Source organism: Hermetia illucens, chromosome 4, assembly GCF_905115235.1.
Source record: "Hermetia illucens chromosome 4, iHerIll2.2.curated.20191125, whole genome shotgun sequence".
NCBI classification, from domain to species: domain Eukaryota; kingdom Metazoa; phylum Arthropoda; class Insecta; order Diptera; family Stratiomyidae; genus Hermetia; species Hermetia illucens.
In genome coordinates this window covers 49,579,754-49,605,765 of record NC_051852.1, presented here as the reverse complement: position 1 = coordinate 49,605,765, position 26,012 = coordinate 49,579,754, and the positions used below count along the sequence as shown (strand labels likewise).

Sequence of the window (26,012 nt, the reverse complement as noted above, 5' to 3'; positions counted from 1 at the left end):
TCATATTCGCGCCTACTACCACTTGGTTTTCCCGGGGTCCCACCATCTCACCTCGGATAAGCCCACAGTTAAAGAAAGGGATTATTTTGGAGGCAGTCGATACCGATTGATCTCGGTCTTATTTTTCATTTCTAAAGTGATTCAACACAACATCTTGGTCTCCGCAATTGTAAGGCAGCATTTGGTGGCTACCCAATATTAAGAGTCACAGCAAACGGCATTGCGATAGATTTCATAGTGCGTTAGTTGATATGGCGGCACAATGCAGCCATTGAATCAATGAGATCATCTCGATTCAATTTAATTTAGATTTTAAATCGTAGTTTTTATTGTGGATGGATGCAGCTTTATTGGGGTCGATTCTCATTCTTGAGCCTGTCGTGCACGGTGAGCTTCACGTCATGTGTCCTGGTCTTCAGTATCTATGAAAGTAAACTCTTGTGTCCGGAGGTTTGTAATTCGTATACAATGTTTTTGAGATGTTTTGGTAGTGTGGAAGCTCAGACTCGCAGGTTGTCAAATCGTACATCTCACTTTTCTCATGTTTCAACGATTCTTAAAAACTCTGATCCGGTCATATTTTTGACGCGGGTCCTATTCTTCTCATGTTTGAGAAGCTCTTGAAATAGAAGCTCGGAATCGTTGTTTCCAGTCGCGAGTTCCAATCTCTTCAGCAGCTCCACTGGTCGGCAGTTGTCGTGCATGTCTGGTTGACCTTCTAAGGTTCAATTTTTTGGATGGAATTTTCAATAATTTTTATTAATTGAAATTAATATCTCACCAATTAAGGTATTATTTGTCATGATGATTGGTTGAAAACTGTATAATTTAAACTGACACATTATCAAAGCTAAATCTGTTTGCCTATTTTTTCCTAAATGTGGGAATGCATTTATCTCACTATCATCGACTTCTGACTTTTCTGTTTGGGCTGCTATATGGGATTAGCACATGAAAGGTGCTTTCATCAACTTATGGCCGTCGGCGAATACAATAAACAAATCGGGAAACTGGAAGCTTCAGATATAGAAGGTTTTATATATTGCTTACATAAGCACATTTGAATGATTCGTCCCATTTGTACTTAACTCGTAACGTTTATGCATTTAGTTTGTCACTTTAGTATGATACTGACTTTCAAAGTCTTAGACTATACGAAATTTGCACAAAACTCACGACTTTTATCTATTATAACTTTGTTACTAATAGTGTAATTTCTACCAAAATTGGTAGTATCATGCTCTATAGCATAGCCTATATCACTGCAAAGTTAATGATTCTAGGATAAACTTCAGGGGGTTACCAGTCACTTTTTAAAGATATACTTATAATTGAAATCGGTACGGAGAGCATTTTGGAACCTTGATACCATGTGCATGGACCACCATCTTTTTTTCAGAGAGTCGAGTTGAGTAGTTTCTGAGGCCGGGTCATTGAATTAACTGAACCTTCTTAGATTCCCGCACTCCTCTCCTTTACAACCAATGTCAAAACTAGTATTGGAAAGCACTAATTTAGATCTTTCATTGGGTACCCCACACGACTATACTCGGTGAAAAAAAATTTTATATCTACATCTCACACACCCGCCTTGTTCTGCTGCCAATAAAATGGCGCCTGGAATATGGTCGTCATTTTTACGAGTAGTCGGGCCAGTTCTATAATCGGATTCCCCGAGAACACCCCTGCACCCGATCCACCCTCCATGACTGACCCGTCGGTGAAGATTATTAAGTCTGTAATCTGAAAAGACTCGTGGCCATTTGTCGTCCATTCTTCTCCTTCGGTGACTACGACAGTGTATGCCTTTTCAAAGACGAATCTGGAAACCATATGATCGGCCGGCAAGGAATTTCCAGATAGACCCATGACCGTGTGATTGGCCGCTTTTCCACGTCCCAATCGTATCGAGTCTATATGCGTCATTGGCGCTTTCCGTTTCACCTGCAAGCGAATGGGGGGTAAATTTAGTATAGCTTCAAGTGCCGCAGTCGGCGTAGTACTCATTTCTCCAGTAATACTTAGGCAACCAAGCCTCTGAATCTGTGTTAGCAGCTTCCTACTGTTAGCAAAGTTCAGTCTTGACCACCAGACGATGTTTGCATATATCAAAATAGGTTTTGTTCTGGATGTATGCATCCAGTGTATCCGTTTTGGTGAAAGTCCCCAGGTTTTATCTATCGTATTTCTACAACACCAGAGCAATCTTTAGGATTTCTGATATTGTTCCTCGATATGGTGCTTCCACGTTAACTTGGACTCGAAATGTACTCCTAAATACTTGACTGTTTGTGCCAGCTGGATTTCTGCTAAGTTGGGTAACGTATAGCTGCCCCACCTGATGTTCCTAGTGGTTTCAAGCGGTCACATACTCTGTCCGCAAACTTGCCGGTAATTATTACGGCTAGGTTGTCCGCAAATGCCTGCGCGAAGACTTTTTTGTCCTCCAGGAGGCACAGCAGGGTATCTATTACCAAGAGCCATAACAGTGGAGAGAGAACCTCTCCTTGTTGGCAGCCCCTAAGACATTAGATTAGCAGCGGTTCGATTCTATGCATGTGTTCAATTTTTGCCGTAAGTGCCGTTCACGTGGATTTTCCTTTCTGGTAGGCGTGTTGCCTATGGTGAAGTGGCCACTTAGGAAAGTGTGTATCCCTTATGAACCTATCTACTAGTCTTTCTAGTCCTTTTAGTAGAAAAGACGTTAGACTGATCGGTCGGAAGCTTTTTGCGTCTGTATAGGTGGGTTTCCCTGGTTTGGGGATAAATAACACCTTCACATCACGCCAGTTAATTGGAATATAAAGAATAAGGCATGCGCGATATATATTCCGAATATGTAAACCCAGGGCATCCATTCCCTCTATTACTAGCGCAGGAATGATGCCATCCGGCCCTGCAGACTTATATCTATGGAACGACTTAAATGCCCATTTTACTCGCTCCAGTGATACTACTTTGCATGCCAGATTCCAGTCTCTCGGTTGAGAGCCGTATGCACCTTTTGGCCCCGAGATTAAATTTTGGATGCTGCCTGGCAGTGGATAAGTCACACATTGAAAAAATGCAACAACTCCATGGCGGCTATGCCATGCAATGATATCCACTATCCCAGGATGAAATGAGTGGATCGCCCTGGAGCTACCTAGCATGGAACAGTGGAAGAAGAGTTCAAGCTTCTCGAAAGATCGTAGAGAGAATTGAAGCATACTGTCATGAATCGATAGCCATGGCACGTATGTGCGTTGGGTACACCATGTCTCACTTAGCGGTTAATGGCAGCCATATATACGTGTGAAAGAGAGCTTACTCGTCGGTGCTCGTTTGCGTCCCATGATGCTTCCTATCTTTGACGTAAGTGTTACCGGACCGGAGCTTCGTAAACAACATTGGAAAGTGCTGTGAACATTCGCAGACTTCTGACCTATTGTAGTGCATATGTTTGGTTTGTTTCAGTAGCGTTCTGGCCTTCTTGAAACTAATGAAAAATTAAGTAACAAAAAATCTTTTAATATCCCATAATATGAACAATAAAACAAGCTTTCAAAACATATTATACATAACTCGGTTTACCACAATACAATAAAATTTTACAGATTTTTAAACAAAAAGAAAGACAAAGTTTTGGAACAATCTAAAATGGTATGAAATAAAAATGAATGTTTATATCCTTGTTGCTGGATTTAGTTTCCGTAGTCAGATAATATTATAATACTTATCAACTCATATATTTCATAACACTCTCTGTATGAGGAAGCAATTACTCTACCCTATCCATCAACATTCCAGCTTTTCTGATAATGGAAGGTACATTATCTAATTAACCGCCATATTAAATTTAGGAAATTGGGAAGTTATCATTGCTATGATCTCTGATAAAGGTAATTCCGCATGCCGTTTTTGAGAGTTAGTCCAAAAGAAGGTAAGCCGACTAAATTATGAAGCTAGCACTTACTACAGGACTCTAATAAACATCCCTGTAGTAAACGAACACGATGAGCTAAAACTAATCTTACCTGAAAATAATGGATGATCTGAATCCCACAAAGTTGCAGGTTTAGTTTCTAGGTATTTTAGGAAAACATACTTATAGAGACAAACGCTTCCATTCGAGAATTATTTAGAGTCATTCTAACATTCTTCTGGAGTGGAATAGAAAGCGCATTCTGGTAGTCTAAAAGTTTCTGCAGAAAGTTTACAAAATACTCCCCACGATGTGTCTCTTCGTCCTACTTTTCCGCTTCCTTTTTAAGATACAGTTGAGAATCAGGCATAAAGCAATAGATGCATTTTCTATAGAATGAGTCTCTTTAGTTTATCCACGAATTGGGTGCAACAAATTGAGTCACAGGCAAATCAGCACTACAAATGACTCTAAGCCAAAATTCGAAAGTTGATATATGACTCACTATTTTCAGATTTCCATTGTTTCACATGAACTTCCAAAATGGATTAAAAATACATTCAATGCCTGATTATATTTCATTTTAATGAGGGTCACGTGAATATATGAACCAAGTGGCTGCAAACAATGGCATGCATTTGCTTATTTCATACACATATGAGTGTAAATTTGAACCTCTTTGCGGTGGAGTGAATTTCATAAACCTTTTTGTCACTATTTGTATAATGACTCATTGTGACGGTGGTCTTGAATTCTCATTGAGGTTGCCGAACGAAAATTAATTTTTAGGTTCAGTTTTAGATTGATAATGAATATGTGACGTCAGCATTCACTTGCCCATTAGTACTTTCTCCTACTGCAACAGAAATAAATGTTGATTTGTTTGTAAAACACTTGATGTAGCCGTGATTCTATTTTTAAGGAGTTTAATTGAAGGCTGTCCTTTCATATGTACAAGCACATTGCGGAAAACAATGCAAAGAAAAAACATCCATACAGTGGGTATGGTTTCGAATCATTTTCCTTTTGGAATTTCATTTTGAGGGTCGTCACTAGCCGGCATAAGTTTCATTTTAAACCTGATCTGCCCTCAACTTCCGAAACTCCCTCACAACAGATTTTTTGAAGGAAAATCAGGACGCTGTGTTAAGTGACAGATAGAACTTTATAACAAGTCAAAAACTAGGTTTTGGCGCCTTTTTGTGCATTTTTAAGTTTTCTTTTTAAAGAATAACTTCATTGCGATATTCAAACCCTTAATTTTGGCTGACATTGTGTGGTAAAAAAATATTAAACAAATTTTTGGCAACCTATCCATAATGTCAAGAATTTAGAGTAGGTTTGTACTCTTTTGGCTGCAAAATGAATTATTAAACAAACACTGTATTTCGAGAATCAGTTGTTCTTCCCCTCAGCGTTTTCGGGAGGAAAAGAGAACAACTGATTACCGAAATACAGAACACCGTATACCGTCGCAATCTAAATTATCTAACACGCTTCAATACATAGATTCAAATTAAACTATTTCAGATTGTCAAATTTTGAATTTAGGCTAAATTACAAAAGAAACATAGAACCTTAAAAGTTGAAAAAGTTATTCCCTGAGAAGTTTGAGATTGCATACACCTCGAAGAAGTAGGAGCGAAGGCTACCATAAATAACAGTGGTGCAGGCTCCATAATCCATTACAAAACATATTCATAATCTGATAAATGAAGGGATATATCAGATACCTGGTCAAAAATGTTTAGCTCATCCCCACTTAACCTATGTTGAAGGATATGTTTGTTACTGATATTTTTCGATCAGTTCAGGGAGCAACAGTATTCTTCTCAAATAGCCCGACTTCGTAAGTGGCAAGAAGGCTTGACTAAATGCAAATTCTAGCAAAACCAAGGTGTAGTTGATATCCTTGATGGCAACCCGTCTCCCAACATTCCATTCAATACAACTACACCTCAAGGAAAAGGATATAAAAATCCTAGTAGGGCTTCTTTTTTCTGTTTCTTAAACTTGAAGATTTGAGTTCAATCTAGTTCTCTCCCACTTATCTCAATAGAGGCAAAGGGCGGCAGATTAATGGGTCTATTTTTGTATTTTGTAGTATTTGGAACTACCGGTTCCTCCATTTTTCAAACCACTAACTGAATAACATTTTCAGGTGACAGTACAATGGTTAAGTTGGTTCTGTGTCAACTTCACAACCTTGCCTACCACTTTTTTTCAACTGTCGAATATGCTTTACTCAGCACTATTCCAAAATGAGTTGTAGGGTGTTGATGTGGTCAATGCAGGAGGATCTGCAGGGAAAACCAGCCTACTGTCTGTCAATTAAGTTTTCGAGATATGTTCCAGGATTATTTTAGCTTTTATCTTCTTACGATGGCAGGAAGAGAGAGTGAGCTTTCGTCATTTGAAGTCCGAGGACACTAAGTATCGTCCAGACTGTACCCACCGAAGGACTGTCAAGATCAAAGTCCACCTGTCCAGTCCGTTTTAACCTCTATGTTCCTATGGCCGAGAACCCAGAGAAGGGTGACTGTAAGCGTACCGCCCAGACGGGCCAGCGCATCTCTGCACTGCCCCATTAGCGTGGAGAATGCTATCGACAGACTTCCAGTATCACCGGTACTTCCGCTTGGAATACACTGGCGAATTCCGAGAGATCGCACAATTCGGCTAGGTTGTATGCATCTGAGAAAACTCTGCCAACGACTGCACAGACGATGTTAGATCCGTCGGTGAAGAATACTATGTCATAACCTTACAAGACTTCACCGATCCTTCACTTTGCCCTGGTTGGAAAATCCACAGCAAAGCTCCTCGTGAAGCCCGTTTTGCGTGTGTTGTTGTCCATTGAGAGTGACCAGACCTACCGAGGTACTTCGTCGAGGATGTTGCTATAGGCATCGGACTTGGCTTTCCAATATCCGGAGTCGCGTAGTGTGACAGCACTGTACGGAAGGAGGTGTAGGTGTGTATTGAGAGCATCTACTGGGCAGGACTGCAAAGCCTCGGTAGCATCTCCATAAGCCGTTCTTTGAATCCTATTAAGCTTGATTCTATAGTACTTTTTACTCAGTGCCTGGCACCACATAATAGAACGTTAGGATTAGACGAAAAACGGCTGTACATCTAGAGAACCACTCTCGGCCGGGGACCCCAATTCCTTACAAAGATCCTCGTGCAGGCCTAGAAGGCTATACAGGCCTTGTTAACTCTCAGTTCTAGCTTCCATCTTAAATTTAACTTAGAATCCAGGGTCACACCCAGATTCTTTACATTGGCGGAAAGAATCGATCTTTGTTCATTTAGCCGCGGGTGGTGGAATTCGGATACCTTTTGTGTTAAATAGCTTTAGCTCATTTTTGGTTGGATTTATGCGGAGCCCGCATCTTGCAGTCCTCAAACACACATTTCCCAACGCTTCCTCCATGATTTCACTAATAACCGGGGAAAATATCCCTGCCACCAACATCATCAAGTCGTTGGCATCCGCCACCACCTTCACCTCATTCCTACTCAATGTATGTAGAATTTCGTCCGTCACTATCAACCAGTCCACCGGAAATATGGCACTGCCCTGGAACGAACCTTTGCTCACAGCTCTGAGCAAGTGGCTATCTCCCAGATCAGACTGGATCATCCTAGTTCTTAGCATGGATATTATCTAATTCCTTTTCTAGTTAAGACTTCGTTGATAGCGTTGGTACTAACGTTATTGAATGTCCCATCTATAACCAGGAAGGCAGCTAGGGTGTACCGCTTGTACTGTAGATTTGCCTTTGAAGACTTGAAGAAAGGTGTACTCTCCATAATCGTCCTTAAGAACACGCTCTATGTGCTCGCAGACTCATGACCTGCCTGCCCGATTTTATTCTCAGTAATTACCAATAATCTCACAGCCCTCCTCGTTAGTGGGGAAGTAGTCTAAACTAGCGACTCCAAGGTCGCATCAGAAGATTTCTTCCAGAACCCTTCCGATTTTTTAAGAGAGGATGGGTTCCTTTGTTTTTTGGCCAGAATCTTACCGAGTCTCGCAGACTCGCTGGTGCTTCCAATGTTCTGGAAATAGTCCAGCCAGGATCGCTTGATGGCCGACTTGTACTTTGTCAGAGAGTCATTGCATGGTTCCAGTATTTGCGCCTGTAACAGATGTTGAAAAACAGCTTCCTAAAGCTGAACAGATTTTCATTCCACCATGATGGCACTGTGTTCCTGCTGTATTGAGCGGGGAACGTGACTTTGAATTAATTAATTAATAACTTGAAAAAACTCCCCCCCCCCCCCCCCCAGTTCCTGTAACTCAAGTCCGGAAAAACGTATATGCTGTTCCTGACAAAAATACATACTCTAGATCTGTCGCTCCGTCTCCGATCCGATGCGCCTGTACTAGTACGACGTCGATGTCTTCCTCTAGAAGATAGACAAGCAGATTAGCTAATGCGCATCTCGAGGGCTGTAAATTTATTTGTGCAACCATCAGCATGATTTACTTGAGTATGGGTTTACCAACAACTCGTTGGACGTCGTTTGGATCATCGTCGTCCGATTTCGCGGGGAGGAACACTTTCATTTTTGCATTCCTGATTACGAACTGCGCTTTCTATTCCGCCTTTTGCAGTGTCTGTAGGATCTCCCTAAATATACACAGCAGAAAAGGTTGGCTGTTCACTTCAAGTTCCTCCTCCTTGATAACCACTGAGTCGTCCTCCCAGGCGTCGCTGATTTTAGCGACGAACGAACCGAGTAAGTCCCTGGAGAATTCATCGTAGCATGCTATGACACTGGACACACGAACCACCAAAAGAGGGGACACCGTTTAGGAGATGTTCAATAACCCTCTCTGACCGCCTGCCCGGCACCAGTTTACCACTAGCGGAATTATCATTCGCCAGCGCCACACATAAATGACTCCTGGTGACGTTGCTGACGGGTTTCGTAGTTCGTGCCTACTGCTGTTTTCGTTTGCAGAGGTTGCTAGGCATCCCAATCCTTGCAAATTCTCTCTCTTGTTTTGCTGTTCGACTTCATCTTGAGATCGGTTCCGTTTGAGAGCGATTAGCTTCACATGCTGGTTTCCCAGACGTTTGTTATTTTATTTTTCTATTCTTTTTCATCCCGGTCATCAGCAGTAAATTAGGAGCTACGCCCAGTTCAATGACAGTCGTTTTCAACCTGAAAACCGTTAGTCCGTCTGCCGCCTCGCTCCCGGAAATCCCTGTTGTTGGTTTCAGCCCAGCGGTGCTATGGCTGGGACCGAATGTACTGCCCTTGGCAGCTACTGTTTCCTGGCTGGATGCCAGCAGGTTATTCTCTGATGATGTGCCTCTTCTTCCTCTATCGTCCATTTTTTTATTTGTATTTGATGAGTCCATATCTTCTTCCCACGGGTAATATAGGAAAAATGTCCACCTATTCCGGCCACCAGAATAAGGGCCTTACTTGAAACTAAAGTGGTGTCCGGATGGCTGAGTGGTTAGAGCATAAGGCTGTCATACGGAAGGTCGCGGTTCAAATCTCGCTGGTGGCAGTGGGATTTGTATCGTGATTTGACGTCGGATACCAGTCGACTCAGCTGTGAATGAGTACCTGAGTTAAATCGGGGTAATAATCTCGGGCGAGCGTAATGCTGACCACATTGCCTCCTACAGTGCTCTGTAGTGTACCGTTACGGTCTTGAATGAAGTGCTCTAACACACTTCAAGGCCCTGATCCAATATGGATTGTTGTGCCAACGATTATTATTATTATTGAAACTAAAGGTGCTCATAGTATTCAGAGTCCACATATTAGAGATCTGCATTCTTCGGCATATGCTGTTCCACCTTGAATTGGTTTCCTGCTACCATTTTTAGTGCAGGGAGGATGATCCCCAGGGCGTTGCTTTGGATTATCGTCAGTAGATCCACTTGTCCATAAACATGACCACCAGGCAACCAAATCCTCGTCAGTTGGATGGACGTAGTCCCAGCCCATTTCCACACATTCTGTTTGCTTAAATGCCTTTCAGTACCCGCCAGGACTTCTCACGAACCTGACACCCACTGCTTCCCGATGGTCCTAAAGGAATTAGTTTGTGAGATGCCCTCATTGCAGTGCTCTTAAAGGTTGCAATTTGAGTAGAGCATCTAATGCTGCACTGATCGTCGTGCATATGACACTGGTAATATCCAGCTATACAAGTAATGAAGACCAGACTCATTTAGCTGGTACCACCTCAACGCTTTGCCTCTTCAAAGTGCTTTTATGCCCAAAAGAGTTCTTAGTCATCTAGGCTGCACTTAATTGCCAAGAAGTCCGTTGTAAGAGATCCTAACACCCTTCAGTGATTCAATACTACAGAATTTGTTAGACCGAACAGATGACTCTTTTGATAGAAACATATAGAAAACGAAGATAAAGTTCAACAATCTTGTCAATCTTGCTGCCAGTTTGTCCCCCCTTCCGGTGGGGTTTCCGCTGTCTTCAGTTTTATTTGGACATTGCCACACCTGGTGATGCAGCAGTGTCCATCTAGTTATTCCACAGGAGCTTCGCCTTTTTCCACATTGGTGTTCTCTCTCTCTCTAAACATTTCGATTTAAATCTCTAGAGGCTCACATAAATGGTCTAGCTCTTGTTAAACAGCTATTCAAAATGCAAAAATAATCAATTAACCAAAAAAGCGGAAAAAAATATCTTGTGGTTCATGATAAAATCTGTAAAAAGGTTGAGGGAACAGTTTCGTTCTTTATTTCGACAAATGACCTGCCTCTGCCTCATAATAATTGAAACTTAAAAAAACTCCTAGCGTAGCATTTACCTGTATCTACTATACACATTGTTGCGCACGTGACAAATGATGGATCTTCCAAACTCTGTACAAAAGCATCGTAGAAAATTGCGAGGTACAAAAGATCTCTGTTAAAACTACACTTAACGCATTGTTCATGTTGCACGAAAGTAGTGTTTAATTGCACGACGAACAGAACATCTCACACATGTAATTTCACGGTAAATACACATTTGAAATGTGAACTCAACAATGCATTCGGCTGGGCACATTTGATTCAACGTTTTTTATTCAAATCCTGATGATATTCTGTCTGTAACGATTTACAATTTTAACATGGGCTTAAAATAGATTTAATGATCATATAATCAGACCCAAAGCATCTAAAAATTCCATAATATGGGAGACATGATTGGTCACGCTGTTGAATAATCTGATATTGAATTTCTTGACACTGGAATTTGCTTGACGTTCTCTAATTCAATTATTAAAACTAATATTCAGTTATAAACCTTGAAATTGTATTTATTCGGGTCACCTTTGCCGTTTCAGATGTCTTTGAAGAAAAAAGATCCGAATGCATCCGGTGGATTACGAGTCACTGCGAATGATCCACATCTGGTCAGTTTGGGAGGCGGCCGACTAAGTACAGTCGTAACGATTCACTATATTCCAATAGGTTTGTACTTTTAACAAGTTTCTCTCGTGAATTACTACAAGATTCATTCTGGAATTCTAGGCAGCACAACTATTGGATCATCGCCGTCATGTAGTGTGTCGTTGAATGGTTCCGGTGTCCGGAACCTACACTGTAGCGTGAAGCGAAATGAAGAGGGCGAAATCACAATCTTGCCGGAAGTGGATGCACGTGTTCTTATCGATGGGAATAAAATCACATCTGAAACTAAGTTAACACAAGGCGCAATGCTAACAATTGGTAATTCAAACTACCTACGATTCAATAATCCCGCCGAAGCGCAGCTTATACGATCGACTATGGGCAGCAATGAACGAATATCGATGCCACAAATTGATTTCACTCAGGACGCGAATGGTGGTTCGAATCGAAGTAAGTTTGCAGGATCGGATTTAGCCTAAGTATTCAGCTAACGTTAAATCTGTTTTTCGTTTTCAGCCACTCCCGAGGAAGTTCTCAAAAATTTCAATAGCTTCCTCGAATCTCAAAATAAAAGTAGCCACAAACAAAACAATGAAACCGTATCGAATAAATCAGCCAAAATTGAATACCTCAATATCACTAATTTCTTCTCACCGAAAGTTTTTACCGCCGACTCAATAACCGTTAATGCACCAGCTAAAGACGTCCTCGGACCGAAATATGCAAATTTCGCCAAGAATCTCGCCGAAAATCACATGAAAGAAAAGAACCTTAGTACAAAGACCAATAATGAAATGAATCTAAAGACCAGTAATAATTATGTAAACATTCCATCGAGTTTTATACAAAACTCATCGACTTCGTCGTCTTCATCATCGCCATCATTATCCAGCCACAGTTCCGCAACCAGTACGCATTTGAACAGCACCAGCGAAGTATTAACGAAAGTCAACAATAATTCAAGTACAAGAAACTATTGCCATTTGTCCTCGACATATGATCGATATCCCAAGCCAGGATCGTACGGAGGACTGCAAATATATCCTATGAACGGAGTCAATTCAGATATAAACTGCCCAACGTCCGCCGATGTATCGCACAATCAACCAAGAAGTCAGGAATTATCACCCCAAGAACAGGAACGAGTCGATGAAATTCTTAAAATGTGTGCCGAGTTTGAACGGCAAAATCAAGTAACCACCAATAGTGTCCAATCTTCCCCCATAGTACAAAACCGCATAAAAACCAACGGATCCCTACCTCGTGAGAAAAAATCACCATTCTACGACATCGGCTCCCAATCCTCGAAAGCCTTCTTCCCCGACAAACAGCCTCCTACCAAATATATGTCAACTGGCTATGAAAACGTTCGGCTGGTCGGTGATCGGCGGGTTGAAATCGGTGGTGCTACGTGCTCCCCAAAAATCTCAAGTGGTTACGAGAATGTAACCCTCTCATCCAAATATACGCCTCAGTCTCCGCGGACAAAAATCCGAACTACATGCACATCTCCAAAGCGAGACATTCACACGACACCCCAAATTACACACCCCACTTCGCATCAAGCCAAAGAATATGCCCATCTTATTCAAAGTTTCGAGAACAAACTTAAGTTTGAGATGGATGCTATGCGAAGGGAGGAGGGTTCCAGATCAAAGAACACTGCAAGTCCAGAACCGATGAAAAAACGACCGAATCGGAATATTAATAATTTGACGCTGGATTTGAGCTCAGCGACGGATGATGATAAGGATAAAGAGAAATTGGAGGATTTGAAGTTGAAAAGGGAAGCGGTTTTGGATAAGATACGAAGACTGAAAACTCAAATTGCAGATGTGCAACGACAGGAGGATGAGGTCATTCGGGAGGTTTGTATTGATTTTATTTCTGCGAAAAAATTTAGAATCGTTCTTTCCACCATGTTGTGGATTGATTTTTTTTATTGCTCTTTTTATTTGATGTCGGAATCAAACAATCCCTAACAAAGCTTTCTTCTAACCCCAGATGGACATGGAGAAAGCACTCGTTTCTGCTGAGATGGACACTGTAAACGGTAACATTGTTGAAATGGAAAAGACATTTGTTACCCTACAATCGAAAATTCATCGCATGGAGGCTCAAAGAAACGCCAATCGTGTTATGCAAGAAACTCAACAGGCGAAATTGAAACAAAGCATTGAAGTGAAGCAGGAACAGGTGGCAAGGTATGGATAGAATCTATTCACTTTTTTCGATCTCATTAACTTTTCTAATCTTTCAGAATGGAAATTTTAGTTGCTGAAAATCGCAGCGATACGACTCTCAAAGAAGACCTCGAAAAAACCAAGGAATCTCTTGAGAATGATCGTAAAACTTTCGAAGATATGGAATTCCAATATCTTGAAGAAGAAACAGAATGGCTTGCCTACCGTGAAGAATTGCACAATGAATTAAAGTCAATCTCGAAACAGATCGAAGATAAGCGAGTACAAATGCTTCGTCTTGAGAACGAAGGAGTAGAAAATCAAAATGCCGCATGCAGCGATACTAAAACTCTCGAAAATAACCTTCTCACACTTCTAACAACCCTTGAAAAAAGCAGGGAAGAACTGCAATCAATAGATAAGACAATTTTTGAAATATCCGGCCAGCAACAAAGCCAATCGGATAGCGATGATGATGGTCTGATGAATTATAATGATCGACACTCGCATCCTGCAACCAATATGATGTCACAATCGCTATTTGGCTCAACTGAAATCCTTTCAGCAAAGCCGAAAGATGTTGATTTAATGTCTCGCAGTGTAAATGAAAATATGTTCTTCAATAACATCGAAATGCCTTCATTCAGTCGTGGTGCAAGCAGCACATCGACAAGTACACCGAAAAAGGAATTGAAAATTTTTCAGATTCATGATGATACAAACACCGCTGCCGACGACACCATTCCGAAAATGGTTCATCGTCGGTCAAACGAAGAAAATGATCCTTTGTTGAAGTTGAAATATAATGTCGACTCGAACTCGAGCCCATCACCAACTCCATCCAGTGCTGATGAACTCAAGGCCAAGGTTAACTTGAATTTATCTCTCGGCAGTGATGACTTTGAAGTGAATCCTTTGGAAAAACGGATGCCTTCTCAGGACGATATAGATCGAATTTCTAAAGTGACGTTGGACGCACCGATTTCGACAACGAAAGGTGCCAGCACTAAAATAATTGAGAGCATTAAAGAGATTGAAAGGAATCGTCAATTGTTGTTAGCACAACAAGGATCGCATGTCATTGAACACGAACGACAGAAAATGTTAGAGTTGAAGAAGAAAAGTAAGGACGAAGCGAGAATTCAGTACTTGCAGCAAATAAGTGGGTCAAGGTGAGTTTGTTTCATTCTACAATTTTCACTGCATTCAACCACCAAAATTCTTAAGTGATGAATATTATTTTGATGCTCTACTTCCATTCTCACTCGTAACGCTGCTATCTTGTTTAAAACCGTTTGTTCGCTTTAACTGCACTTGAGTTCTATGACCAATTTTATTCTCAATCTCAGATTATACGTTACGTTTTTCAAGTAACCTAAACACCGCCCATGGTCTGTGGTTCGCTTACTACCCTCATTGAAACAAGTAAATTACGATAACACTTCACTGCAAACCCACCTGGGGTTCCACCTTCTTGTAAAACTCTAAACTTATCAAAAGCAATCGTGCAATTTTTTATCGCTATCAATATAAAATAGATTAGAATTCGTTAGGTCAATCGTCGTTTTTATTCTATGGGAAGACGATTTTGCAATGGCCTTGTTGCTTATCACAGGTTTCGTCACGAAAACAGTCATTCAAAGTGTCTACTAGACAACAGATTGATTCATTAACTCGTACCGTTGTTCCTTTGATTGCTTTCTTGTAAAGATGGATTAAGTGTAAAGTTGTGGAATACGTGGAGAACGCCGGGTTAACCAAACGTTATTCGGAAGTGATAGTTTAGTGTAAAGACAGATAAATGCGGTTCGAATTTATTTTATGCTAACGGAATCCAGCCTCTTCAAACAATAATTTCATTTAAAATGGATGAGTTTTCTGATGATGAGTAAGTGCTTGGTGCATTTCTTACGATTTTCTTCGTAAGCTTGTTAAGTTTCGCATGAAAGCAAACTAATCTTGTGGCACAAATACATATCAACATGTAGCTTTCTTATCAGCTTTATTATTCAATCATGAAATATTGACTCGTGCACTGTCATTTGAATTCGTGGAGGTATGAGAGATTAGTGCACTTCAGTGGAAATATTATTGAATATAAATATTCTTTAAAAAATGGTAACTTCTCGGAATAACTTTTCTTGGATTTGATATGAAATATTCTGGTGCACGCCCAAAAGGCAGATAAATCAAACTAAATTGTCTGGATTTCCCTTTGTGCTCTCTTATCGTTTCTGTTTGTTCATTCTTTGTCGTTTACAAAGCCCATCAGCTTCCCTTCACATTGTGGAAATTCCTTGTCTATTCCAAGTTGAATATTCTTCCAGCTATTCCAAGCTTTCTCTGCTTATTTTTCCGTCCATGCATTTGTCAAGACTTTTAAAGAAAATGACCTTGGCTCTCGCTTTAAATTGATCTGCTAACTATTTTGCAACTTTTCTGCCTTTTTGGGAAGTAGTCGATTAGATAACATGAATGTATCCATCTTCTATAGATGTTTAACTTCAACATGAGATTATCTTTCTTTCGGCATCATTGGGGCTAAAACACCTCAAGCATGCGTCACAGGCACAGTGATAGTTTTGAAAAGTGGAACCGAGAACCGGATGTAAATAATAATATAAATAATGTAAATGAATGTGTCAGACTATACTATTATACTATCGCTTGCAAAACTGTTAGTATTATGATTCCTTGTTCTCTTGGCTGGCTTTGTTATATGCGGTTCATCCGATTGCATAAATAGGTATATTGGAGATCAACTCCTGGAAAGCGTTTGAATGCTGCTTGAAATGCATTCTAAGATAATAGCTGCAGGAATGGTTGCCTTTCCCAATTAAACAGATAAAAATGAAAGGAAGGACTCGGTTTTTTTAACCCAGTGCAGTCACATGAAGACCACACATAATAGTGTAGAATAAGTGGACTCCTATATTCCAATTCCAAGGGGAAAGGAAAGATAAAATTATTTAAATAATGAACACAATATAAACTTTCAAGCCGACGGGTAGCGTCGAGTGGCTCTCAAATCATCATCTAGCGTGTCAAACTACCCTTGTTTCGGTCGGCATATTGGTCGTTTACAATTGACTTCGATGCCACGCCAATCCAAGTAAAAAATTCTTTTTTCTGAACCAAACTCAGAACGTTCAATCTATCACACTTAATAATTTAATACACTGCAAATGATAAGTCTACAACAGCGGAACAAATGGAAAGCCAAAGACAAACATCCGTAGTTGTAACCATGATTCGAATCTGCCTCTCTTCCTTATTGTTATTTTTAAGATTTTCAGCGTCGTGATAGGAAGGCGGAAAGTGTCTCAAATAATAGTGATTTGGTATTACACAAAAGCTTGCCGATGGGCGCAAATCTTTCAAAGGAACCGGAAAGGATGTTATCGATAAAGTTCTCACTCACCATTACAAGCACTTTAAAAAAGGTGGAAGAGCACTTCACCACGATTTTCAACCTTGTAACATCTAATGAATGTCCATCTCTCATAAAATAATCACCGTAACATATAGACACCGACTGTTTCACCAAACAAAAGTAAAATCGTTGTAAGATAAATTCTTCTTCACTAAAGCGGGCAAAGCGCTGCAGTAGTTTCCGCAAAGTTGCTACTTCCGATTTTTTTCGCAAAACGTGGAAGAAAGGGATGAACGTTAAAATTATGAAAAAGAGCACGCTGGTTTTCGTTCTTAATTTTCATGCATTCTATTCTGTCTATCTACCTATAACAATAGCCAGAATATCGAGGGCGTTGGTCAGATTGCCAACTTTTGTAGCTTTGTTTCTGCTGACGGTGACATCAAATTCGATACATTAACAAATCCCCAGAAAAGCGGATTATCCAAAATCTAGAAATGCGATACCTAAATATTAACATCAAGTTGAGATAACCGAAACTGTTAATAGGAAACTTCAAGCCTTCGTTAACATTTGTTTGCATCGTGACGACAGGATCTTGAAAGAAAAACTAGGCCGATGTACAAACAATTTATCGGTAGAAGTGTTGATTAGAAGATAGAAGTGACATAGGGGTGATAAGTTACAATTCAAGAGAGAACAGTAGTTACATCACTGACTATGCCATGTAAAAGACAAGAGTAAAGGAGTGCAATGTTCTCGGGAAGATCGGCGATTGCCAAGCAATATGGGTGTCGACTCCCGATAATGTGCTTCATCCCTCCCCCCGATTTTCCGAGAAGCTTGCACTTGTGCTTCACTGTTCTATGCTACGTAGTTCTATGACGTTCTCGGAAAGTGGATTTCATTGCATATGTGACCTAGCTACTACCACTTCCGCTTCCTGATCAACTCGGCTTGCCTCTTTTGAAATCTAAAACCATGCGATCAAAGTCCACTTCACGGGGAGAGAACAGGATCAGCGTTGTGGAGGTGTTTAACAAGAACGGTCCTATTTTACCTTGAAAGGGGCCATGCCATCCGCACGGTAGACAAATCATCCATTAACTTTTGATTCCACTGACTATTGTGGGACACCTGTGTAGCTCATTGCGTATCACCTTTTAATCGTTGAGGATCCAATATCACATTCTTAAATAGTTCCGAATCATGGAAGTGCAGTCATGGATCTTGTTTTCATGCGCCTCTCGATCCAACTACTTTGGGTGGCTTAATACCCTCTTCATAGAAGGATTGGGAGCTTATGATCGGTTAAATTACCTACGCTCCGCAGCTTGCTTCCAATTCTAAGCAAGGCTTGCTGGTCAATGAATTATATAAATCCGTAACCTGTTTCCCATCGAACGCTGTTTTGACATGTATATCCTTAGTAAATTCTATTTCCTAAAGTAAACGTAAAACTTAAGTAATCCAATTAAGTAATTATGATTACTTATTATTTTTATTGAAATATTTAAGCGAACTCAATGCGAATTTTATACAGCAAACTCAACGCGAATTCTATACAGTAAACTCAACTCAAATTCTATTTTCAAAAAGGACTTCCATATTCTTTAGCAATTTTCAACTTAATAATTAAATTCAGTGACAGGTCTGAAAAACATAATTACTGCGATCTTCCACTCCCTTGGTGTGCCACGCAAAGTGGATAGATCCGCGCCATCTATTCGCTCGCAACATTCGAAATAAATTTCGAATGCTGCGAATCCTGCCGCGCCACATCACTCCGCCCCCAGATGAAACCTAGGGGGTTTCAGCGACTGATCCCCGAACTTCGTTCGCCGTTAATCCACAAAGCGGACACGACGTTGCTTCGGGGCGCACGCGGGTTTCAGCCTGGACAAAGAGACCGCCTTTTTGTGACCACCGATCTCGAGCTGGAAGAAATGTTCTCCCCGCTCGAGAACGCGGTACGGGCCCTCATATGGAGGCTGCAGCGGCTTCCGGACGGCATCCGTCCTGATCAGCACATGCGTGCATGTGTCCAGTTCCTTGGGCGAACAAGCAGGTATGGACGAGTGTCGAGTGGGTGGTGTCGCCTTGATGCGCCGGAGATTGTCCCTCAGCAGACGCACCAACCCCGACTCCGTGAGACCCGATCTCTTGTCGAAGACCGGATCGCTTGGGAGTCTTGGGTTCTCCCCGTAAACCAGCTCCGCGGGGCTGGCAGCAAATTCCTCTCGGCGGGTTGTACGAAGGCCGAGTAGGACGAGAGGCAAGACTTGCGTCCAGGACGGGTCGTCGCGTGCCATAATGGCGGCTTTCAGCGTCCGGTGCCAACGTTCCAACATCCCATTGGATTGTGGGTGGTATGCCGTAGTCCGCTGGCGTTTAAAACCAAGGAGTTTGCCTAACTCGGAGAAAAGGGTGGACTCAAATTGCATTCCCTGGTCAGTGATGACCACTGCAGGGACGCCAAAGCGAGGTATCCACTCTCGACAGAGGGCTTCAGCACATGATTGCGCCGTGATGTCTTTCAGAGGTATTGCCTCAGGCCACCGCGTGAACCTGTCGATGATTGTGAGGCAATACTTATAACCATGCGAGTCTCGCAAAGGCCCTATAATGTCGAGGTGTATGGTGTGGAAACGCTTGGTAGTGCGGGGGAATGAGCCCACTTCTTTCCTAACATGCCTGGAGACCTTACATTTTTGGCATGCGATGCACTCTCTGGCCCAGGAATTAATATCCTTGTTCATGGAGGGCCAGAAGTATTTTCCGGTGACTAACCGGTTTGTTGTCCTGATGCCGGGATGCGCCAAGTCGTGAACTGCGTGGAACACTTCCTTGCGAAATGTGGCCGGAATGTATGGCCGAGGTCCCTTTTCCGAGTCTTCGCAGCAGAGCGAGAGGTTTGAGCCGAAGATGGGCAACTCCCGAAATTTGTATTTGGGGTTGGACTTGAGGCTCTGAAGTGCTGCGTCATCCACTTGCGCCTTGGCAATAGCCGAGAAATCGAGTGAGGCGGGGATGTTAACTTCGGAGACACGAGACAAAGCGTCAGCAACAATGTTGTCCTTCCCGGACACGTGCTGGATGTCCGACGTAAACTGGCTTATGAAGCTCAGGTGTCGAAGCTGACGAGGGGACGCTTTGTCGGGCTTCTGTTTCAAAGCGAACGTGAGAGGCTTATGGTCCGTGAACACTGTGAACGGCCTGCCTTCTAGGGAGAAACGGAAGTATTTGATGGACAGGTATGCGGCGAGCAGTTCGCGATCGTAGGTGCTGTAGTTCCGTTGAGCGGGATTCAACTGCTTCGAGAAGAAGCTCAACGGCTGCCAAACTTGGTCCACCTTTTGGTGAAGGGCAGCACCTACTGCGATGTCAGAGGCATCAACAAAAACGGCTAGGGGTGCATCTTGCAGAGGGAATGCCAAGAGTGTAGCGTCAGCCAGTTGTTGACGAGATTTGTCAAACGCGCAGATAGCCTCTTCAGACCACACGATCTCTCGTGTGTCCTTAGTTTTGGGGCCAGACAAGTACGCGTTCAAAATGGACTGGAGATGGGCGGCCTTGGGCAGGAAACGACGGTAGAAGTTTAGCATGCCCAAGAACCTCCTCAACTCCCTCACTGTCATTGGACGCGGGAAGCTTGTGATTGCTTGCACCTTGTCTGGGTCGGGCTGTATTCCTTCAGGGGAAATGAAATGGCCGAGGAATCTCACCTGTTGTTGAAGGAATTTGCATTTCTCAACGTTTAGGACTGAACCGGCCTCAAGGAGACGTTGAAAAATGCACTCGAGATGGGCTAAGTGCTCAGACTCAGTGGAAGAAGCGACCAAAACATCATCCAAATATACGAAACAGAATTCGAGGTTTCGCAGGACTGAGTGAATGAACCTTTGAAAGGTTTGCGCCGCGTTGCACAATCCGAAAGTCATCCGGGTGAACTCGAAGAGTCCAAAGGGTGTGCATATTGCCGTCTTTGGAATGTCTTCAGGAGCTACTGGAATTTGGTGATAAGCCTTGGTTAAGTCCAAGGTCGAAAAGATGCGGCAATTCGCGAGGTGATGCGCAAAGTCGTGGATGAGTGGAATTGGATATCGGTCAGGAACAGTCTGTGCATTTAGCCTTCTGTAATCCCCACATGGGCGCCATTCGCCGTTTGGCTTAGGGACCATATGCAGTGGGGAAGACCAACAGCTGTTTGAGGGCCTGCAGATACCCTGTTGAACGAGTTGTTCAAACTCTTTCCGTGCAATTGCCAGTTTCTGAGATGGTAGAGGACGCACCTTCGAGAAGATCGGGGAACCAGTAGTGATAATGTGGTGCTGCACATTGTGCTTCACTGGTTTGGAGAGACTACAGTTGGTAGTAATCTGGCTGAACTTTTGGAGAAGTGCCCGAACACGAGAGTCGGTAATGTCTTCTAAAAGAACGGAAAGATTATTGCCTGGGTGAGATACCATATGTCCCGACGTATTAAGGTTGGTCGTGGAATCTATAAGAGACTTGTTTTGCAAGTCCACCAGCAATCCATAGTGACACAGGAAGTCTGCGCCTAGTATGGGGAAGCTGACATCCGCCAGGATGAAACGCCACGAAAACGTCCTACGCAAGCCAAGACTCACGTCCACTTGCCTATACCCGTACGTGTTTATGCGGGAGGAATTTGCTGCCGCAAGTTTGAGCGGTTGAGGGAAAAGTTGATGATGCTGTGGTACGGGAAGAACCGAAACCTCCGCACCCGTGTCGACGAGGTAGTTGCGCCTGCTGAGGGGGTCAAAAATAGTTAGGCGACGTGGTGCTGCGTTCTGGGTGGCCGCCGCCAAAACCCCCCGCGGACCTAGTTTTTTGCGGTAGAAGAGAATCTACACGGTAGCGTACATCTTGTCGCTTTATCCCCGAATCTGCGGTGGTACCAGCAAATCCCTGGGTCCGTGGACTGTCTTGACGACCTGCTACCTGATCGCCCTTTTCGGATGGCAGACCGCGAGCGTGCTCGCGATCTGGCGCCCGAACGCTGAGCGTCCAACGTCGCCCGCATCTCGGCCATACTGGCTGTTAATGCAGCAATCTCGCGCCTCAATTCACCCACCTCATCCGACGGTGGTTGAACGGCCGCCAAGGTTGGGCGTACGTACACCTCCTGAACCTGGTCGGCCGTCGCTGCCAGTTCCTCCAAGGAACCGGAGACGCAAGCGAGGATCGCCTGGGTGCCCTCCGGGAGCCGACGCAGCCAGAGCGACTTGATCAGGTCTTCGTCGATCTTACTCCCACCCAATTGCCTCATTTCACGAAGCAATTGGCTGGGAGTTCGATCACCTAAGGTTAAACCTGCCAGCAAGTGGTCTAATTTTGCCGACTCGCTTGCCGACAGGCGCCTGATCAACTCGCTCTTGAGCTGCACATACGATGTCGACTTCACCACGTCGGACACCAGAAGTATGGACTCTTCGTCCAGGCCGATCACCGCGTAGTTGAAACGGGTCGCGTCCGATGTGATGCCGGACATTTGGAACTGTGCTTCCAGATGCACGAACCACAGTTCGGGGTTCCGCCGCCAAAACGGAGGAACGCGTACGGCGAGGGCGGTCACTTGCGGGTTCGATGGGCCTGCTGCGTCTTTATTGTCAAAAGACATCTTGTTTCACGAAAAGTACGAGATTGAAATGCAAACGCGGTGAGTTTATTCTGAAACGCGGTGAACTTTACACCGACACGGCAGGCCGCACCCACAAATGCACGCACGAAACGAGAAAAAACGAAGCGGACGCTATCCAGCGCAGACCAAAAACACCACCAATGAGAATGGAGGACTCGCGATGCTAAACACCTGCACGCCGTCTCTTGCAGCGATTTCAATTTTTTTATTACTATTTTTTTTTTTAACTGAATAAATAATATATTATATATAAATGAATAATAACTTCTCTTAAGAATAACTCCTCGTTGTTTGTCGGCTGTAGCTGCGGCGTTGGCGGTGCTGGGGACGTCCGTTTGTTGCCGTTGTTGATCGTTGTGGCAATGATGACTAGTTCGGTGCGTGAAAGGTGTTGTGCAGGAGGGCGTGCGTACGGGAAGTCGCGTGAAAATCCACTTCTGGTGAGGGTCCGACGTGTGTCGCGCAGTACACTGTGTAGAGAAGGTTTTCTCGCGTTTTTCTTTCTTGCCTCTGCTCCGACTCGGGATGTGGAGATGTGACACGTTTTCGTGATGTTTACCACGGCACTCCACACTCAACTGTAGATGCGAACGCGTGAAAATCGCTTGCCGTACGGTCTACTGATGTTTTGGAAGGATTTCTCAGTCCTTGGAAGTTCTATTTCTGCCGTGTTGTTCGGACGAATTTTTGTCGTTAATAGAACTTCACCAATGTCGGCGATGGTGGAGTTGAGTGCGGCGGCGAAAGTGGCTGCGGCAGCGATGGCGGCTGCGGCTGCGGAACTCTTATTTATCTCCAATCGGTTGTTGCGGCTGCCTGCTGGGCGATTGTGCTTGCGCAGACTGCGATTTGTTGATGGGGATGATGATGTGCTTGAGTTTTTCAATTTTGCAGGTTCTGGGAATTCGGGATCCCAGTTGTTGATGCTGTTGGTGCGAGTTCCGGGGTCACCAATTAAGTAATCCAATTAAGTAATTATGATTACTTATTATTTTTATTGAAATATTTAAGCGAACTCAATGCGAATTTTATACAGCAAACTCAACGCGAATTCTATACAGTAAACTCAACTCAAATTCTATTTTCAAAAAGGACTTCCATATTCTTTAGCAATTTTCAACTTAATAATTAAATTCAGTGACAGGTCTGAAAAACATAATTACTGCGATCTTCCACTCCCTTGGTGTGCCACGCAAAGTGGATAGATCCGCGCCATCTATTCGCTCGCAACATTCGAAATAAATTTCGAATGCTGCGAATCCTGCCGCGCCACAAAACCCTGGATTGAGTTCATTCGTATTCGGCCACACCTACTAGTTCTTCCAACCGCGTAGTGAAACATGTAATCGCAACTCCTACAAGCTTTGAAAAGGGTGAGTAACGTTCTAGTATAATATAATGCATTTCTTGACAATGCCAGTTAAACATGCCACCTTAGCAGCTCGCCATAGTTGATGTTTTCATAACTCAGTAGGTGTGATGGCTCTCGAAGCGGAGTTAGCAACACCTCCCTTTCTTCTTCTTTTTCTTCAGCCTTTGCCCCTTTCACAAGCGGGGTCATCTCGTCGTGATCGGTTTCGCCATTTGGCTCTATCGAATGCCTGAACTGGATGCAATTTCGAGGCTTTTAAATCCGTTGTTTCGGCCTGCCTTTGGGTCGTTTACCACCGACTTCGATGATCAGGCCAATCTTGGCAAGTGAATTCCCGTTAGTACGAATTGCGTGACCATACCATCGAAGACGCCTCTCTCGCAATTTTTCCACAATCGATGCAACCCCATAACGATCCCATATTCAGGATCCTATACAGAGTTTTCGAATTTTATCAATCCGATCTGCGACGAGGCCCTCCAGCAGTACACAATGGAGTTGTTTCGTTGCATCGTTGATATTACATGATGATGCATGAGCTTTGGTAGCAATAAGGCACAATCTCACTATGGTTTTGGCACAGAACAGTGATATAGTCGTTCTACCCCTGCAGTTGATGGATATTACTGCCATATGCCCCCTCGTCGTTCGGAGGCATCACAGAATCAGTCATTCATAGTGATGCCCATTGACATAATATGTCCACCGAAGAATTCAGATGGCTTCCAGGACCAGGCATTTTTTTTCACATGGAATTTTTGATGAGGGCCGAAAATCTCAGTAATATTCGATATAAGGCATGTTTTCGTCAGTTTTCTCAGTAGATTATATGTGGCGGAGCGATACTAGGCACCCGGAAAGAGCGCGGTCGGCCACGAAACCGGTTAGAGAGATATGTTTTGTATGAATTCGTGTAACGCTACTTAGTTTGATTTTTCTGGAGGGCTAAGATCATCCGATACTTTGTTGCGTAGGTTAAATCCTACAGATGTTAACATCTATGTCATTTGTATAATGAGAACTTTCGCATGTTGCCTTGGGCTTGCACTTAGCAAATTATCAACACAAAAAGAGAACTTTGCTTCCTGATGCTAGGCTAGTTGCAACAAATTCTGACGGGCAGAAACTTAGAAAGAAGAAGGAGCTTTTTAAAAAAACAGTCGTAAGCATGTTCTGAATTGAAAATCCTGATGGCAGCATTGCATTATGATCATCGAGAACATCTTTTTAATATTTGACCTAAATTTGTAATGGTTTCTCCTGTGTGACTTGTGCCAAGCGAGCTTAGAACTTATGTCCGGTATATAGCTTATCGTTGGGACTGGCCCCTGTGGTAACAGCCGCAGAGGCATTAAATAGTAAGCGAACCTTTGTGCTGGACCTCCACAACGTTATAACCGGGTAGTAAGGAAGATAAAATATACGCCCCAATTTTCACTTTCTCCAGGGCCAGGTTGAAGAGGACGCATGATAGGGCATCCCCTTGTCGTAGACCGTTGTTGATGTTGAATGATCTCAAGAGTGATCCTGCTGCTTTTATCTAGCTTCGAACATTGGTCAGGGTCAGCCTAGTAAGTCCTTTCAAATTCGTCGGGATATCGAATTCTCTCATGGCCGTGTACAGTTTTACCTTGGCTAGGCGGCGGCTGTAAAGTCGATGAAAAGATGGTAAAACTGATGGCCATATTCCAGCATTTTCCATCGCTTGCCGCAGAGAGAAAATCTGATCTATTGCTGATTTGCCGGGAGTGAAACCTCTTCGGTATGGGCCAATGTTGTTCTGGTCGTATGGGGGTATCCGGCCTAGCGAGATAGCGGAGAATATCCTATAAATGATACTCATCAACGTTATGCCTCTATAAATGCTGCACTGCATGATATATCCCTTTTTATGTATAGGACAGATAATTCCATTGATTCGCTGTCCCGCATCTTGAGAATTAGTTGATGAACCACTTGGTGTAGTTAGTCGCCTCCATATTTAACCAATTCTGCTGTAATTCCATCGGCTCCTGGTGACTTATGGTTTTTAAGCCGGTGGATTGCACGGACTGTTTCTTCTATGCTTGGTGATGGCAGCATTCGTCCGTCGTCTTCAGTTGGCGGGACCTCCAACTCGCC

General features: G+C 43.1%; 1 protein-coding gene and 1 long non-coding RNA gene across 4 annotated transcripts in view; one reads left to right on the top strand and one right to left on the bottom strand.

The window, feature by feature from the left end:
• The window catches only part of LOC119653582 (pleckstrin homology-like domain family B member 1), a 216,292-nt gene that overhangs the window by 152,200 nt on the left and 38,080 nt on the right, over positions 1 to 26,012 (top strand). For all 3 annotated transcript variants that reach the window (XM_038058331.1, XM_038058332.1, XM_038058330.1), the window contains 5 exons: positions 11,232 to 11,358; positions 11,419 to 11,748; positions 11,815 to 13,166; positions 13,303 to 13,502; positions 13,559 to 14,653. In XM_038058331.1, coding sequence (XP_037914259.1) covers positions 11,232 to 11,358; positions 11,419 to 11,748; positions 11,815 to 13,166; positions 13,303 to 13,502; positions 13,559 to 14,653 — 3,104 coding nt within the window. The remainder of the gene's footprint in view (positions 1 to 11,231; positions 11,359 to 11,418; positions 11,749 to 11,814; positions 13,167 to 13,302; positions 13,503 to 13,558; positions 14,654 to 26,012) is intronic.
• On the bottom strand, positions 10,363 to 11,422 carry LOC119653584. Its single transcript, XR_005249724.1, has 3 exons — positions 11,218 to 11,422; positions 11,054 to 11,154; positions 10,363 to 10,992 (listed from the first exon to the last, which is right to left on the bottom strand). It is a non-coding gene; the product is annotated as an uncharacterized LOC119653584 (long non-coding RNA).